Consider the following 16,960-nt stretch of genomic DNA (forward strand, 5'->3'; position numbering starts at 1 on the left):
CTCCTGATCTCAAGCAATCCGATAGCCTTAGCCTCCGAGTCGCCGGATTACAGGCGCGCGCCACCACGCCCGGCGAGTTACAGCGCTACTCAATAGATACTTCTACCCAACGTCACAAAGCTTTGCGTATGATGTCGGTACGTCGTTTATCCGTGAGGGCACGCCCACGAACTAGGGCCCGCCCGTTGCTCATCAATATTCATATCTGAGGGCGGGGGAGGCTTTGCACGCCTGGAAGGATGAACTGCCGGCAGACTGGCTGGGGGGGGTAGCGCATGCGTCGGAATGCCGGTAAGCGGCTGGGGTGGCGCATGCGCCCGGGGGTGCATTTTTTTTTTTTTTTTGTTTGGGCATGCGTGGAAGCGTCCTCGTGAATGGCGGGGGAATAGCAGCAGAGGAGCAAGGGGGAAAAGAAAAAAAAGAAAGACTGGAGTGGGGGTGGTTAGGAGCAAGGAAGGGGGAAACGGGGGCGGTTCTGTATTGGAGGGGTTCGTGCATAAGTGGGCCGGGGTGGGGTGGGGTTCAGTACCACTACTACCACCATTATCACCACCACCCCCCCCAGCAATGGAGGACGAGAGCATCCCCCGTGTAACCTCAGCGCCCAAATACAGTGAGTCTGACCGACTGAGTCCTGACACAAGGCCATGCTCTGTTCTCCTCTCTCTAATTGTCTTTGTCTGTCCATTCCTTCCTCTGTCTTCCCCCCTCTGTGTTTAGATGTAACGCCCTCAGTCCTTCCACAGCACGACGATGGCACTGCTTCTTCCTTGGGCCTCGATCAGACATCTCCCGGGCAACCTTTCCTCCTCCTTTTCCACCCCCATTAAACAAACCAAAATCATTTTTATGTTTTGCTATAAGAGAGAGAGAGAGAGAGGGATCCGCGTGCACGCGTCTAGAACTCGGTTTACCAATGTTTATTCCACCGTGCAATCGAATCTTGGCAAGAATAGGTTTCCATTGAAATTCATCACCACGGGAATTAAATGGAAGTCTTGAGTGTGGGAAAGGGTCCAGGCTAAAGGATGCATGCGATATGTGGATAAATTACAAATTTTGAGTGCTTTGTGTTCTGCACTGTATAGGTCCTGGACATGGGAGCACGCTTCAATGTTTACCAAGTTACAGTTGCCTCCAGTAATTCTGATGCATTCGCTGCTTAGTTTTAATTTGACAAAAGTCTACCCTATTTTAAAAATTTGGTTAGATTTTCAAGATGTAATATGTTTTCACTTAATTGTCAGGAATTTTATGCTTGAATATATATTATTTGCATGCAAACAAAGTATTTTCTAGAATGCACACAAAGCAAATGACAATGCCTAAATCTATGTCACTCCAAACTATTGAAAGAAAGTTATTGATGATGATTTACTCTCTCAGATTATTTAGTCCGAGTTGATTCCCGTCCAAATCATACATTTGTGCCCTGACCCAGTACCAGTGCAGATGGCCCATGAAAATGGAACCCGTGGTACCATGTAAAAGCAGGGGCTTTTTAAAAGACAAAAATACAGAAGGTTTTAAAAACTGGGATGGCAGGTACATATATGGCACCAAGAAACCACTGAAGTAGTAGGTTCCCACACCCTTAACCACCTGTTCACCAACTTAATCTGCTCACTTGCTTCTAATCTACTAGGCTACTTTGCATGTGGTTCAGGTATTAGTTTAGATTATCACCTTTACAACACTGTTTTAATTTAGCACATAGTTCCTGCTACTTATTAGGAATTTATTCTGAGATCTCTGAACTCAACTGATGCTTATAGCTCGTGCATCACTAACGTCAGTCATATCACTATTAGCAGTCTTGTCTTTTGACTGTGTGATCCCAATTCTGTAATTTTGTGGCATAGTGCCTTCATGCCTCTGTCTTCTAACATGCTCCTTAAAATCTGCTTCTCTGATCAAACTTCTAGTTAACTGCCCCTCGTCCAGCGTATCATCCTCTGCCATTTTCGCCCTACAGTCAGATCCCACCACCAAAAATATATTTCCCACTCCACCCAATCTGCATTCCGTGGGTACTGTTTCCTCTGACTCCCTTGTTAGGTCCACACTCTCTCCAACCCTCCCATGTGGCACCTTCCCCTGCTGGTGTGAGGTGCAAAACCTACACCCACCCCTCCCTCCCACCTCACCTAAGGCCCTAAAGGATCATTCCAAATCCGGCAGAGATTTACTTGCATGTCCTCAAACCTCATTTACTGCATCTGTTGCTCTCGATGTGTTGTTATCTACTTTTGATAGACCAAAAGCAAACTCACAGAAAGGTTCAGGGAACAGCTCATCCATACGCACTAACTAATCCCACCTTCCTGTACCCATCCATCTCGACTCTTTTGCTTTAGTACCCCCATTACTGCCCTTTTAACCTGACGTACCTGTCCATCTTCCTTCCCACCTATCTGCTCCACACTTCCTACTGACCTATCACAATCACCTCCTCCCTTTGCTCACCTATCGTCCACCCCAACCTTTCCTCCAGCCTCACCTCCCCCATTTATTTTTCAGCCTCTTTCCCCCTCCCCAGTCCTGATGAAGAGTCAAGCCTGAAACGCTGACTCTCTCGCTCCTCAGATGCTGCCTGACCTGCTGTGCTTTTTCCAGTGCTACACTTAATCGACTCTGACAACTCCAGCATCTGCAGTCCTCACTATCTCCTAATATTTCCTTATGTGACTCAATATCAAATTTGCTTTCGTGACATACATTAGACACTCTTTGGTATATTTTACCGCTAAAGTTTAGGGTTAGGAAAGAAATAAGAATTGCAAATTGTTGTACTGTCTGCCCAATAAGTAAAATTACTAAAATAACATAAATTTAAAGCAAATATCTTAGTTCCACAATATTAACATGCTATATCTAAATAGCATTTTTGGAGTAGGTTTTATGAATATTGATATGTTTCTCTTTGTTTCCTATTATTAATAATACATTTATATCAAATTATACTTCAATAATGCTAGTATTTCTGTTTTGAAGATTGAAGGTTAATGTTGGTTTCCTGTTTTGTAACAGCAAAGAAACCACGTTTTGATGTGTCCCTAGTGCATCTGACTCAACAATTTATGCAACTTGTGAATGAGGCACCTGATGGTGTCCTTGACATGAACGATATTGCAAAGATGCTTGGGGTGCGAAAGAGAAGGGTTTACGATATCACCAATGTACTTGATGGGATTCGTCTTGTGAGAAAAAAATCCAAAAATTTAATTGAATGGATGTAAGTCAATTTTACACTACCTGTAAATTGGTTTATTCTGTAAGATTCTTTGGTATTCATTCAAATGTATCTTTGACATCATTTTATGGTAATTGAAAAGGCGGGCTCTCAAGAACATAATATGTAGTACTCTTCAGAGCTCACTGATATTTGTATTCTTGAAATAACTTTCAATATAAATTTAAATTTCATTTTACTTTTAGGTGAATGCAGCTTATGAGTGAAAACCCACTTTATCAATGAAACTGTTGTAAATATTTTTACAAGCTCTGAATCCAGATTTGAATTGGTTCAATGCAAGTTTTATTTTCTGTCCTGTACCGTCTGCTGCTAAAGTCTGCAAAAATGTAATTAAAACAACTCCATTCAGATTCTTAATGTGTATATGTAAGTCAAGTATAGCTTTGACTTTAAAATAATGCTTCTTTTCCAGTCCTTCCATAACCTATTCCTTATTATCTCTGTAACCTCCGACACTGCCCAGTCATCCCAAGATATCTGTACTCCTCTAATTCTGGCCTCTTGACTATCCTCAATTTTAGTTGCTCTGTCATTAGACATGCTTTCAGCTGCTTATAATAATAGTAGAGTTTTATTCACAAAATATGTTTGCAGCTCTAAGATTGAATTGCAGTGTAAATTGCATCAAAATAGTCATGATGGCTATGTAATCAGGTTAAAAACATATAATGATCATGTGGCAACAAAAATAAACACAAATTTCAGCAAGCGACAGTAAAGTATTGAACAGGATATTAAAAGATAAATAAAAATGGATTTTAAAATTCTGCTAAAATTAGGAACCAATTAGCAATTACAGCTACATATCAGTTTCATTATGTACTTAATTCCAAATGCATGGTCTCGGCCATAAACTCTGGAATTCCTTTACTAAATCTGTTCACCTTTCTGATTTGCTTTCTTGAAAAGATTCCTACAATCCTACCTCATTGATTAAGCTTTTGACCAACTGCGCTAATGCTGCAGACCATGACATATTAGTTGACCTTTTGAAGCTTCCGAAAATCTTTCCAATACAACTTAACAACAAGTATAAAGTGTGAACCACTGTTGTATGTGGTCACCATTTTGAAATGGTGATAATTTGGATTGAAGTAACACTACATAATTTATTGAATGAATTAATGATCCAAAAATATCTTTGAAGCTTTTTAAAAATCATCCAGTTCATTGTTTTCAGCATCCAACACAGTTAAATTCATTTTGAGTCACTTTGATTATGGTATTGTTATGAGATCCCACTGTGGATCAGATGCCAATCTTTAACTCTCAGAATCATTCCTCCTTACTAAATCATCTTGCTCTCCCATTTATTGAATTGAATATTTTGCATTTTTTTGAATACTGTGATGATATGTGATACAAAAATCTCACCCCATAATTTGATAATGAAACCACAAAAAAACTCAACCAGGGCAGCATACTTATTTCCTCTCTGTGAAGGTTTTTCCTTGAATCAACCATCCACCTGTTCACTGTGACCGTTATCATTGAATGACTTGAAGTGTGCATCCTGAGGTTGAACAAGGTATGTTGAATCCATTAGTTTAGCTGCTCTGTATGTGTTATTTCTCCACGAACACATCTTGATCATGTCACTTGTATGGGATCTGAACATGTCACACACCAATAAGGGACATTGTTTGTATGGGCCATGGGGAGCTGTATTCCACATATTATAAACCCATGACTTCACATCATTATAATCCATCCAAACATTGGACATTGCATATGGACACAAACACCCGCAGGGAACTTGATGTTTAGCATGGTTTTATGTTTGAAAATTGTCATATGCTTTCATTTCATCAATCACACAAGCTAGTTCACCATAAATCTATCTTTTCATGTCCTATCCTTTTCACTAGAACTGTTTCAAAATTCTCCACTCCATAATTTGGTTGCTGTATAAATTGAAATTTATGTGCATTTCATGGACTTTGCCAAGTTGACTTAATATGTGCTTTGTTTTTGCCACTGTCTGATGACATATCGCTAGAAACTGATACTTTCAAGGCTTCGTTCCAGTTAATTTGCTTCTTTCTTAAATTCTTTTGAAATTTCTCGGGATGCAAACAAATAAGTTGTATAACCCCTTTCATGACTTCTGAACATGCCAAACCTTGTTGTTGCCAGTTAATTACTTTTGAAGTTACTTTTGTAATGTAAGGAAATGAGGCAAACAAATTGCACATTGGAAGGATAGGAATGGTTTAGAGGGACATGGGCTCAGTGCTGGCAAATGGGACTAGATTAATTTAGGCTATCTGCTCGGCATGAATGAGTTGGACCGAAGGGTCTGTTTCTGTGCTGTACATCTCTTATAGGTTCCTCTGACAGCTTGTTCCGGATGTGCACCACCCACTGTGTGAAAAAGTTAACCTTCAGGTCCTATCAAATCTCTACTTTTATTGATCAGAGGATTGAGTACGGGAGTTGGGAGGACATGTTGCGGCTGAGGTGTGACCTTATAGAGGTTTATAAAATCTTGTGGGGCATGGATAGGATAGATAGTCCAAGTCTATTCCCTGGGGTCAGGCAGTTCAGAAGTGGAGGACATAGGTTAAGGTGAGAGGCAAAAGATATAAAAGAGACCTAAGGGGCAACTTTTTCACGCAGAGGGTGGTATGTGTATGGAATAAGCAGCCAGAGGAAGTGGTGGAGGCTAGTACAATTGCAGCATTTAAAAGGCATCTGGATGGACATATGAATAGGAAGTGTTTGGAGGCATATGGACTGGGTGGTGGCAGGTGGGACTAGATTGGGTTGGGATATCTAGTTGGCATGGATGAGATGGACTGAAGGATCTGTTTTCATGCTGTACACATCTCTATGACTCTCTGTCCCCTATAAGCCAATTTGATATCCAATTTGCTAGCTCCCTCTGGACCCCATGCGATCTAACCTTACTAACCAGTCTAACATTTGCTGAAGTCCATATAGACAACATCTACCACTTTGTCTTCATGAATCTTCTTTGTCACCTCATTAAAAACTCAAACAAAGTAGTAAGACATGATTTCTCTCGCACAAAGCCATGCTGTCTACTCCTAATCCGCTCTTGACTTTCCAAATGCATGTAAATCCTGTCCCTCAGAATCCTCTCCAACAACTTACCCACCACTGACATAAGCTTCACTGATCGATAGTTCCTGATTCTTCACAACAGCCTTTTTAAAAATAATGACACCACATTACCCAACCTCATTATTTACTGCAGATGTCTTGCTTCATTTTAGCTGTTGGAAAACATGTAACTGTTGTCTCAGATGACTTTCTTTTACTTATTTCATTATCACTGATACTTTTCCTGATTTGAGTTTAGATGTTGTGTTTGAAAAGCTGTTTGCCTTTTGAGGTAATTACAACCTCATCCAATTTGTTGGCCTTTCTCTTCTAGTCATTTGTGTTTGAAATCACAACTACTGCCTATTGTACAAGCCAGTGTGAAATTATATTTTTCTCTGATTATAGAGGCAAGAATCCACAAGAAAAACTAGCATATGAAGCCCAGTCTCGCAAATTAAGAAAAGAACTGGCAGACCTGACAAAAGTAGAAAATTCGCTAGATGATTTAATCAAAGACTGTGCTCATCAGTTATGCACATTAACGGAAGATCAAGAAACTGCAAGATATCCTTTTAATTACCAAGGAAGTTACTTCTGCTCAGAAATTCCTTACTTTGTTGAGATAATGTCAATTTGTAAAAGTAACTGTGAAGTCTGAAGCTGATGAATTCGATAAACACAAGTTTACATCTATAAGAATATCAGTTTGGGAACCCTTTATAGCTAGAAAAATCCCACAAAGGATTTGCATCCTATAGATACCAAATCATTTCTCAAAGAGAAGTAACATAATCACATCAGAAGTTGCAATCATCTTTACAAGGTGCAACATGTTCGGTATAATACAGCATGGTGTCGTAATTGACTAGCCGTCTTTCCTAACACTTTCTCTAGGTGGCACAAGGAACACGTAGCCCAGAAACTCCATCTGGCAGAGCTACCTCACTGCCAAGCATCAGTCGCAGCTACCTTCCAACTGAAGGTATAGTCTATTGAACCAGCCCTCAAGTGATCAGTCAAGCTTCGGTAAAGTCTGTGGTACTGTATACCGTCAATCTCACCAATTCAAGATCGTCATGATACCCACAGTGTTATGTTTGTGTGTGCTAGAAGCTATATAGATACATACCCTATATATAAAATAAAAATACTCAGGACCCTGTTTTATATATTTGTGTATATGTTTCACCTTTTTCAAAAGTAGAGTCTGTGGAGACATCCAAACACAGCTCCTTTACGGCAGTGCCCTGACCAATCAGAATTTACCTGCCCAATCTGAGGATTAAGATTGCCAGTTAAATGTTCTTCCTGCATCTCCATTGTTAATTATGACCCAACCAATCAGCGCTCTCTTCTCATGTCGTATAAAATGGTGTCTTGATTTTCAAGACTGTTTCCTGTGTCCTTGCTCTGATGAGAAGATGAAAAGTTTCAAATTCAGTCTCACTGAGCAATATTTACATTCTGTACTATCAAACATTTACCTTTGAAAATAGAACACAGTTATTGGCTTCTTTGGGTACAGGTATTCAATGGCTGGATTGTACTACTACATGGTTCAAGTAAATTTCCACTTTCCAGCCATGAGGACAGTTCTCAGTTTTAACATTACTTTTCAACTGGTTGATGTAATTAGTGTTTATTTTCATTTAAATTGTTTAATTAAACACTACAGTCTGTTTCAGAGTATAAGATGTGAGCCTCTGGTTTAACCTTTATATATAAAGAAGTGGTGAACGGCATTTTAATTTTTTATCAAAGTTAAGTGTACGAGTAGGTTTCTTTTATAATGTACATTGTTATTCTTTTGAGGCTCCATATCAGTATGCTAAGAAATAATGTGTTTCGGAAAGAAGCGAATCTTGTGATAGTACCTAGTAGATTTTCATAGCTGCTTTATGTTTGCCTGGATATTGACCAGGTTAAGGCATGCTCTGAATAATTGGATGTGATGTCTGCTTAACCAGTCATAACGCACAGGAATGACAACCTCTCAAGCTTCTCCCTGGTAGCTGATAATGAGAAAATATCTGGAAGAATGTGAATAAAGCATGTGATTTGGATTGCAAGAATGTTGAAAGCCTTGAGGTGTGGTCTGGTGAAGGAAAACTGCAGTTAGAATACCATCGGGAGAATTGCTTTTCCTGATGCTTTATTTTCTTATAATGAGCTTTGATATTTCAGGGTTAGAGTTCCAAATAGCCACAGTTTCTAGGAATATTACGACAAGCAAAATAGACTTTGTGACTGGTCTTCTATGCAGTACTTTGTCACGGTCAGCTTGGGTGATGAGTGATGTGGGTCTTTGTAGAGTGTGGAGATTAGCATTAGGAAGAAAATGCAATTGTATTAACAGAGCCAGTTTTATACTGATGTTTATTGAATGAGATGTGAAACTAATGGAGTTCACCACTAGATCATGTAATTGGTCTGTCACCACAAGACCAAGTTTAAAATCCAGTACCTGCCAATAGGATGAAAGTATTTGCTGACAGAAGTTTGAAAATAAATCTCCAATGTTCTTGTTCTTGTTCAGTTTGGTCTACCTTCTGATGTGGCGCATATATAGTAGGTCATGTGCTGATGTAATATGAAATTAAAATCATTATGTAATGTTTTTGGAATGCTTGTAAAGTTGAAGCTAAGACATATTATTTAACTGCATAGACCGGGCTTCAATGTGGATCAGACTCTATTATATCATATCTGGAAGTATATACTGAAAATATTCCATTCATTTCACAACAAATGTATTTTTTTCATGCAGTAAAGTCCATCAAATATGTTTTGAGTCACAACTGGAATTGTAAGACTTGTTGGAAAAGGCAAGCAAAGCAGAGTTGAAGAGAGAGGCTTTGTGAGGTGATGAAGCAAGGTTGGAAGGGTGTATAGAGAAAGATCTTGGCACAGAAAGATGCCTTCTTTTGCATCAGTATGATGTTTTCTGTTCCTCTCAATAAGACATTGGCCTCTTAATAAAAAGCCAACAGTGATAAATAATTTTTACTGATGTCATAACAGGATGAGGGTACGTGCTGTATTCCACACTCAGATAGTGGAGCATGTCAGCTGATTTGTAAGAGCAGCACTGAGACTTGGAGGCCATTTAATCAGAAGGAACATCTCTCATCTCAGAGAGCACAGTCCTACTAAATAGTTTAGTTTTTCAAAGTGTATATTTGTGCTGGCATTTTATCTTGTGCAGCTAAGATGTTTTCAGTAGCTAGCTAAAGAATAGAAGAAGCTAGTGGTATATTTGCATTTAAAGAAAGCTGTGGTATTATTAATTCAGTGTTTTGAGATAACCAAGCATTCAGTATTGTAATGAATCTGAAGATACAAAGTACAAATGTTGTAAAGATGCTACTGGAACCATGTTTTTCCAGCCCTTTGTTTTTATTTCAGATTTCCACCATCCAAAGTATTCTGTTCAATTCACCTTAAGTTGTAGAAGTAAGTGATTTCATGTCGAATTTCAAATAAATCTTGGAATCAGTGAAAGTCCCTGAATAAATTTTCCACATATTTCAATTTGTTCAACTTAACAAAGGAATACATTAGCATATGTAACCTACCAAGACATACACAGCCTGCAAGCCTTCAAAGAACAGATTGTGATTGCAATCAAAGCTCCCCAAGAAACCAAATTGGAGGTACCTATTCCTAAAGAGGTAAGATGCATGTTAACCTTTTCAGTTTCTTTGATTTGATTTATTATTGTTTTGTATTCCTGAGTATAGTGAAAAGTTTTGTTTTGCGAGCAGTACAGACAGATCATAATATACAAGAACAGAGATCATAAGGTGTTTAGACAGAGCGAGGCGAACAGGGTTACAGCTGCATAGCAGGTGCACAAAGGCAAGATGAACGCTAGATTTTAAATTGGAGAGGTCCAATCAGCAGGGGAAAGCTATTCTTGAATCTGTTGGTATGTGTGTTCGGACTTCTGTATCTTCTGTCTGATGGAAGAGAGTATTACTGGGGGGTGGGGGATTTTTGATGATGTTGTAGCCTTACCATGGCAACAAGTATAGATGGAGTCTATGGATGGGAGGATGGCTTTCATGATGATTTGGACTGTGTACATAACTTTCAAGTGTTGTTGAATTAGCAACTTAAAATGGCTCACCTCCACTGATTGGTGTCCTGCATATACTATTGGCTGATTAAGAGAAACAATGGGAGTAGTTTATGAGCAGACTGCCAACTGTCTTTTCAAGTGCATAGAAATATGTAGCCCAGAGAACAGGAAAGGCATTATGTTTTTCTAAAAATTGAACATTTAATGCAAAAGTTCTAAAAATTAACAATGACTTGGAGTTCACATTTGTTGATGAGTCAGTAATGCAGATGTTGGCTGTTAAGAATGATAATATGTTCTGTTTTGCAGTACAGAGATGGATGGCTTGACTGAACACAAAAATTATTCCCAGCAAAAAATAGAAGTGGAATGATTATAATCTCTGATGTTATTATTTTAACTGGAGGATTCATACTTTCATCTCCAGATTAGCATCATCACTGCAATGTCGAAGAGCTCATGCCAATATTACATGTACAAGTGATGAGAAAACGGTGCTCTTGCACCCTCCTCCAGGATGTTCACTTACGGGCAGCTGTAGAGCGGGGCAGAATATTTAGAGAATTCCTGGCAAGAGTTTTCATTTGCTGGAGGGAATTGGTGCTCTGGTGCTACTCCTCCCATGAGGGACAGTATCAGTTAAATTCAAGAGGCTTACAAGTTTCATTTCTAGCCGTAAAACCTACAGTACAAACTTGTGGTTTTAAACTCAAGCTACTTGAAGTTAGAATGAGCTAAAATTGACTTCGTTGTAAATTTAATTTCTCTTGGAATATTAATGTCAAGAGGAAAGATTTTTCACTATACCCAATTAAACTGGTTTAGAACCCAAGTTGTGCAATCTAAAAGATACTGTTGTATACTGCTTGGTGCTTGTTTCTGTTGCCTTTTTCAAATTTGATATTTCAGGTAAACATTTGTCATCAGTTATCTTTTAGACTGAAAAGCTTATACCTGTGATTGATCACAGGAACATTTGGAGGAGTTGTAGGAATGGAGAGGTGGTTGCGGGGAGGAGTCATGTGTTTGTCCAGCATTGTGGACTGCCAAGGGCGCACACTTCAGATTAATGAAGTGGCAGGCAGATTAAAATGCATGGTTAACTAGAAGTTTCTGATCCAATACTTGTTATTTTTTAATCTATAGTTAGTTATGAGACTGGGACTTTGTTGCTGACTTTGACATTTTTTTTCCTTTTCAATAACAAAAAGTAGCAAATGGCCTGAGTTAAAATAGTGACCCAGAGTTTCTGATCCAGAAATCAGCCAAACTACCTTGAGTTTTAAATGCAAGCTACATTTGAGCAAAACTTTGTTTTCACAATCTTTAAAGTTTTTTTTAATATAAATCATGCTGGCAGCATATCCTGCCTACACAAGCTCCTCACCCTTTGAAATAATGAAGATGCTGATCAGTTGAACCTATTTGAGAAGGTTCTTGAAATTATGATTGCTTTTCTTTGGTGTAAAAACATAGAAGAATACAGCGCAGTACAGGCCCTTCGGCCCTCGATGTTGCGCCGATCAAAGCCCATCTAACCTACACTAACCCACTATCCTCCATATACCTATCCAATGCCCGCTTAAATACCCATAAAGAAGGAGAGTCCACCACTGCTACTGGCAGGGCATTCCATGAACTTACGACTCGCTGAGTGAAGAGCCTACCCCTAACATCTGTCCTATATCTACCCCCCCTTAATTTAAAGCTATGCCCCCTTGTAATAGCTGACTCCATACATGGAAAAAGGTTCTCACTGTCAACCCTATCTAACCCCCTAATCATCTTGTACACCAACATGAATAGACAACTTCTAATAGTATTTAGATATTGAGATTTAACTTGCTTTACTAAAAGGTGAGTCGTGTACTACTAAACTGAGTTCAGTATAATTTTTGAAATTATTTTCACTAATTTAAAATCAGGTTAGTCTTAGCTGGTGGACTAAACTCTTATTAAAGTTTTTTTTTATTTGCTAAGCCAATTTCCAGTTGTACAATATTAATAAAAGTACAACAGATTACCACTGTTAAATATACCAAGATTTTTTTGTAATACAAAAAGATAAAATAACATTCCATCATAATGTTTTAAGGAATATTTTATATTTGCTATTATTGAAATTAATTTAAGTGGATACTTGAGTCATAACTTGGGAGAAACAGCGCAACTTCAATTTACATCCGGATTCCTGAACATTCTCAAAGTTGAAATTCTTCATGCCACAATCTCTCTTTCTTTATCACATTTGCATTTTAATCCCTTTCAGAATTCTAAAAAAGGTCTTTCTATTTGTGTAGGAAACTATCCAGGTTCACTTAAAAAGTACTGAAGGACCAATTGATGTCTTTGTATGTGAGGTGAAAAACCTGGAAGAACCTTTTAAAAAGGGTACAGACGACAAATCCAATGAAAATAAAGGGATTTCTGCAGCTACAGATTATACAGTGACAATACCACCTGAGGACGGTGAAGATGCTTTATGTGTATCTTATTGGATGCAGTGAACAACATTTTTACTTCATATTGTTGCATGTTAAAAATTTGATTGGTAAGTTTTTTGGTGATGATAGAAAACTTACTTAGAAATTGCCATGTATATTTTATGAATTTTGATGAAGTCAAATGTAGAAGACTAGATGATAATATAACTGTAGATTTTATAGTTCATTTATAAACAATAGGAATCTGCAAAATCTAACAATGCATTTCTCTTTAGTATTGCCATTTTAAACAACACAGTGCAACTTCATAATTCATAACTGTATTTTGTTTCTTCTGGGAGTGACAGGTCGATTCCAGTGGGACGTAGGTTTGAACCCAATCCGTGTGGTTTGTGGTAACACTTTCTCCTGTGCTGTTTACCTCAGTTACAATTTAACTCATGTGACAACAAACAGTTTCTTTAAGAAAATGTTGAAAATTTGGATCTTCATTCAGTATGCTAATTGACCTTACTACAGTTCAGGAATTTTGTGGAATATATCTTACTTTCCCTATGCTGAGTCCCAGTAGAATATAATGATGTTGTTTTGCTTTCATATGTTTGTATACATGTTAATAGCTTTCTTGCTTAAATGATTATGTGTGAATTGAGGCAGAGTGAGCTGAGAGACCATTTGATTATGTCATCATGGCTGACACCTCAGCCATGTTGAATGCTCTCCTTCCTCAACTTCTGCGATTCCAGCAAGAATCAGTGAGTAATGATTAGGAGTTCAAACAGCTCTGAGCTTGTAATTGGTTTCCAGTTAAAAATTCTATGCTCAAGTTATTTTGAGTATTTTTTATTTTAAGCCTCATCTTGTGTATCATATTTAGGGCAATAACATTAAACTACTTGATCTTCAGAGTATTTTCTTTTAACATTAGTTTTTGAACTTGGCTGATTTCCTACATTATCTTCAGATGTTTTTAAAAGCTGGACTAGTTAACTCTGGTTCCTTTACTTACTTCCTCATCCATTGCATTTCCAAAATTAGATACTGAACGGGTTTTAGATAAAATCATTGTATGGTTTAATTTGATTATGAATCAATAATATTTATCATAACAATATGTGATCACCTGACATCAATCTAGGCGCTGGGAATAACAGCACACACAGCCCGGTCTATCATGCAAAATTTTCTTTATTATTGACTGAAGGCCTGTGCCAAATTTGAGAGAGCTGTCCCAGCAGCCTGACATAATAATACTCGCCAAATCTCACCTTACAGGCAATGTCTGATATTCCACCTTCACTATCCCTAGTCTATCTTGTTCCACCAACAGGACAGTGTCACTAGAAGTGCAATCACAGTTGTTTACAATCAGTTGGGAATTAATGTCATCATCATTGATACTGGATCCCAGCAAACCTCATGACATCAGGTTAAACATAGACAAGGAAATTTCCTATGGATTGCACCTACTGCTCCACTTCCCTCAGCTGATGAATCAGTATTCCACTGTGTTGCATACCATTTGGAAGAAGCATTGAAGGTGACAGGGCTAAGAATGTACCCTGTGTGAGGGACTTTTCTGTCCATTGCCAGAATAACTTGCTCAAGCCACCACTGACTGAAATGGACATATCCTGCTAGAACTATTAGCCTGGATCTACTGCAAGTCTTGAGGTGGCCAGCAAGATCTACTTAAACGTATCCTCGCCATCATATCTGTAGCAGTTACATCTCTCTATGACAGTATTGGTAGGCATACCCATTACATAGATCTTATCGAAATACAGTCCTGTGTTCGCAGTAATAATGATGCATGACACTAACACCATGCTAAATAGGATATATCTAGCAACTCAAACTGGGCATCAATGAGGTGTTCTGGGCTGTCAGCAATCTGTAATCTTTATATATTCCCATTCTACCATGACATTACACAATGGGGTCAATCCTGGTTCAATGAAGAATGCAGAGAATATGCCAGGAACAGCACAGATGTGCCTAAAAATAGAGATGTAAGCCTGGTAGTGCTATAATACAGGACTACATGCATGCCAAACAAAATGATCAGCACATGCCAAACAGAGCTAAGGAATCCAACAGCCAACAGTTAGACCTAAGCTTTCCGGTAATGCCACGCCCAGTCGTTCATGGTGATGGATAATTAAACAACTGGCAAGAGGAGGATGCTGCACAAATATCCCCATTGTTAATAATGGAGGAGTGAGGTATATCAGTGCAAAAACCAAAGTTGAAACATTTACAGCAGGGTCCAGAAGTGCAGAGTAGATAAACCATCTCTGCCTTGCTCTTAGCATTACATTGCCAGTCTTCAGCCACTTTGATTCACTCCATGTGATATCAAGAAATGGCTGAAAGCACTGGATACTGAAAACGCTATGGGTCCTTGCAGCATAGTCCTGAAGACACAGACTCCCGAGCTTGATATCCTTTTAGAGAAGCTGTTCAAGTACAGCTACAACACTGGCATCTACCTGACAATAGAAAATTGTCCAGGTTATGTCCTGTGCACAAAAGTCAAGACTAATTTAAATCAGTTAGTTGCTGTCTTATCAATCTAATATTGATCATGAGCAGCTGATGGGTGGTTGTGCCATTACAAGTATTACAAGTGGAAATTGCTCAGCGTTAACCTGCTGACATGCTTAGCATCCTTGTGTTCTGCCAAGGTCATTCAGCTCCTGACTTCATTGAGCCAAGCATAGACAAAAGATCACAACTGCGGAGGTGAGGTGATAGTGACTATTTTTGACTTCATGGCAGCTCTGGACTGAACGTGGCATCAAAGAACCCGAGCAAAACTGGAATCAATGGCAATTGCACACTCAGCTGACTAGAGTCATACCTACCACAAAAGAAGTTGGTATGGTTGTTGGAGGTCACTGATCTTCACTCCATCAGGTCAGAATTGGGGACACTCTCTGATTGTTTAATGTTTGGCACAATTTACAACTCCTTAGATATAGAAATATCAATGCCTCTATGTAGCAAGTAACATTTCAAACCACATAAATGCCAGGTAATGACCATCAGCAACAAGAGAATCCAATCATCTCCCCTTGACATTCAGTGGCATTACCACCACAGGCTTCCCAATGATCAACACTTACCTGGATGAGTGCAGTTCAAGCATTCAAGCTCTATACCAACCAGGACAAAGTGTGCTTGAATGGCACACTATCTCATAGTTCAAACATTCACTTCTTCCATCATTGATCACCAGTGCTGTCACTGTCTGTCAATGATGAAAGTTGCCATCCACAAGGTGCACAGCAGTAACTCACTAAGGCTTCTCTGAAAGCACCTTCCGAATCCATAACTTTTACCTAGAAGAAAATGAGAACTGCAGATCCTGAAGATCAGAGTCGAAGATTGTGGTGCTGGAAAAGCACAGCAAGTCAGGTAGCATCTGTGGAGCAGAAGAGTCAACATTTTGGGTGTAAGCCCCTCATCAGGCTGTGCTTTTCCAGCACCACACTCTTCAACCACAGCTTTTACCACCTAGATGTGTAATGGCAATAAATGGGAGGGAGTATCACCATCTGCAGCAACGTCCTATGTCTTTGCTCCTTTACTGTCTGATCAAAATTTTGGAGTGCTCTGACTGCACTGTGGGTGTACCTATGCCAAACTGATGGTAAGAAGGAGCTCACCATGAATATTTTATGGACAATAAGTAACACCACATCCTGTGAAATTATTTCAAAAAGTCTCCAAATGAAAAAGGAGTGACTCTTAGTTTCACAGCATAAGCATTTTTTATACAGCAAGCCTTTATGTCCTAAGGTGTTAATGCAGCTCTGTACCTGATCATCAGTAAGATTGCCAGCCTTGCAACATTGTCCCACGTTCATCAAGAATTAATTTCCTGGCAGCCCAGGAAGTAAAGAAAAGACAAATTTAGAAGTATTGTGAATCTTCTTTCTTTTTATTTTTATCTTTTGTTAATTAGTGTAAACATTTTGAGGTCATTAAAATGACTGGGCAGGACAGTTATAAATGCGAAATTATGTCATGAAATCTCAGGAATGCCTCTAAGTAGATCTGGCAAATCTAATCTGAGGGTTTTGAAAGCAGCATGGCTAGATGATT

General features: G+C 38.8%; 1 protein-coding gene across 1 annotated transcript; it reads left to right on the plus strand.

The window, feature by feature from the left end:
- Positions 1 to 451: 451 nt before the first annotated feature.
- On the plus strand, positions 452 to 13,761 carry e2f6 (E2F transcription factor 6). Its single transcript, XM_072561406.1, has 5 exons — positions 452 to 613; positions 3,031 to 3,235; positions 6,731 to 6,889; positions 9,882 to 9,996; positions 12,707 to 13,761. Exons 1-5 carry the CDS (start codon positions 568 to 570, stop codon positions 12,911 to 12,913), a joined length of 732 nt encoding a protein of 243 aa, XP_072417507.1. The 5' UTR covers positions 452 to 567; the 3' UTR covers positions 12,914 to 13,761.
- The last annotated feature ends 3,199 nt before the right edge of the window (positions 13,762 to 16,960 follow it).

This window comes from Chiloscyllium punctatum, chromosome 3 (assembly GCF_047496795.1).
Source record: "Chiloscyllium punctatum isolate Juve2018m chromosome 3, sChiPun1.3, whole genome shotgun sequence".
NCBI classification, from domain to species: Eukaryota; Metazoa; Chordata; class Chondrichthyes; order Orectolobiformes; family Hemiscylliidae; genus Chiloscyllium; species Chiloscyllium punctatum.

Bases quoted from the DNA above. Each gene is read 5' to 3' on its own strand.
- e2f6 (XM_072561406.1), top strand. From the start codon at position 568: ATGGAGGACGAGAGCATCCCCCGTGTAACCTCAGCGCCCAAATACA. The intron at 6,890-9,881 runs ATATCCTTTTAA...ACAAAGGAATAC, and splicing joins GAAGATCAAGAAACTGCAAG to ATTAGCATATGTAACCTACC. The intron at 9,997-12,706 runs GTAAGATGCATG...CTATTTGTGTAG, and splicing joins AGGTACCTATTCCTAAAGAG to GAAACTATCCAGGTTCACTT.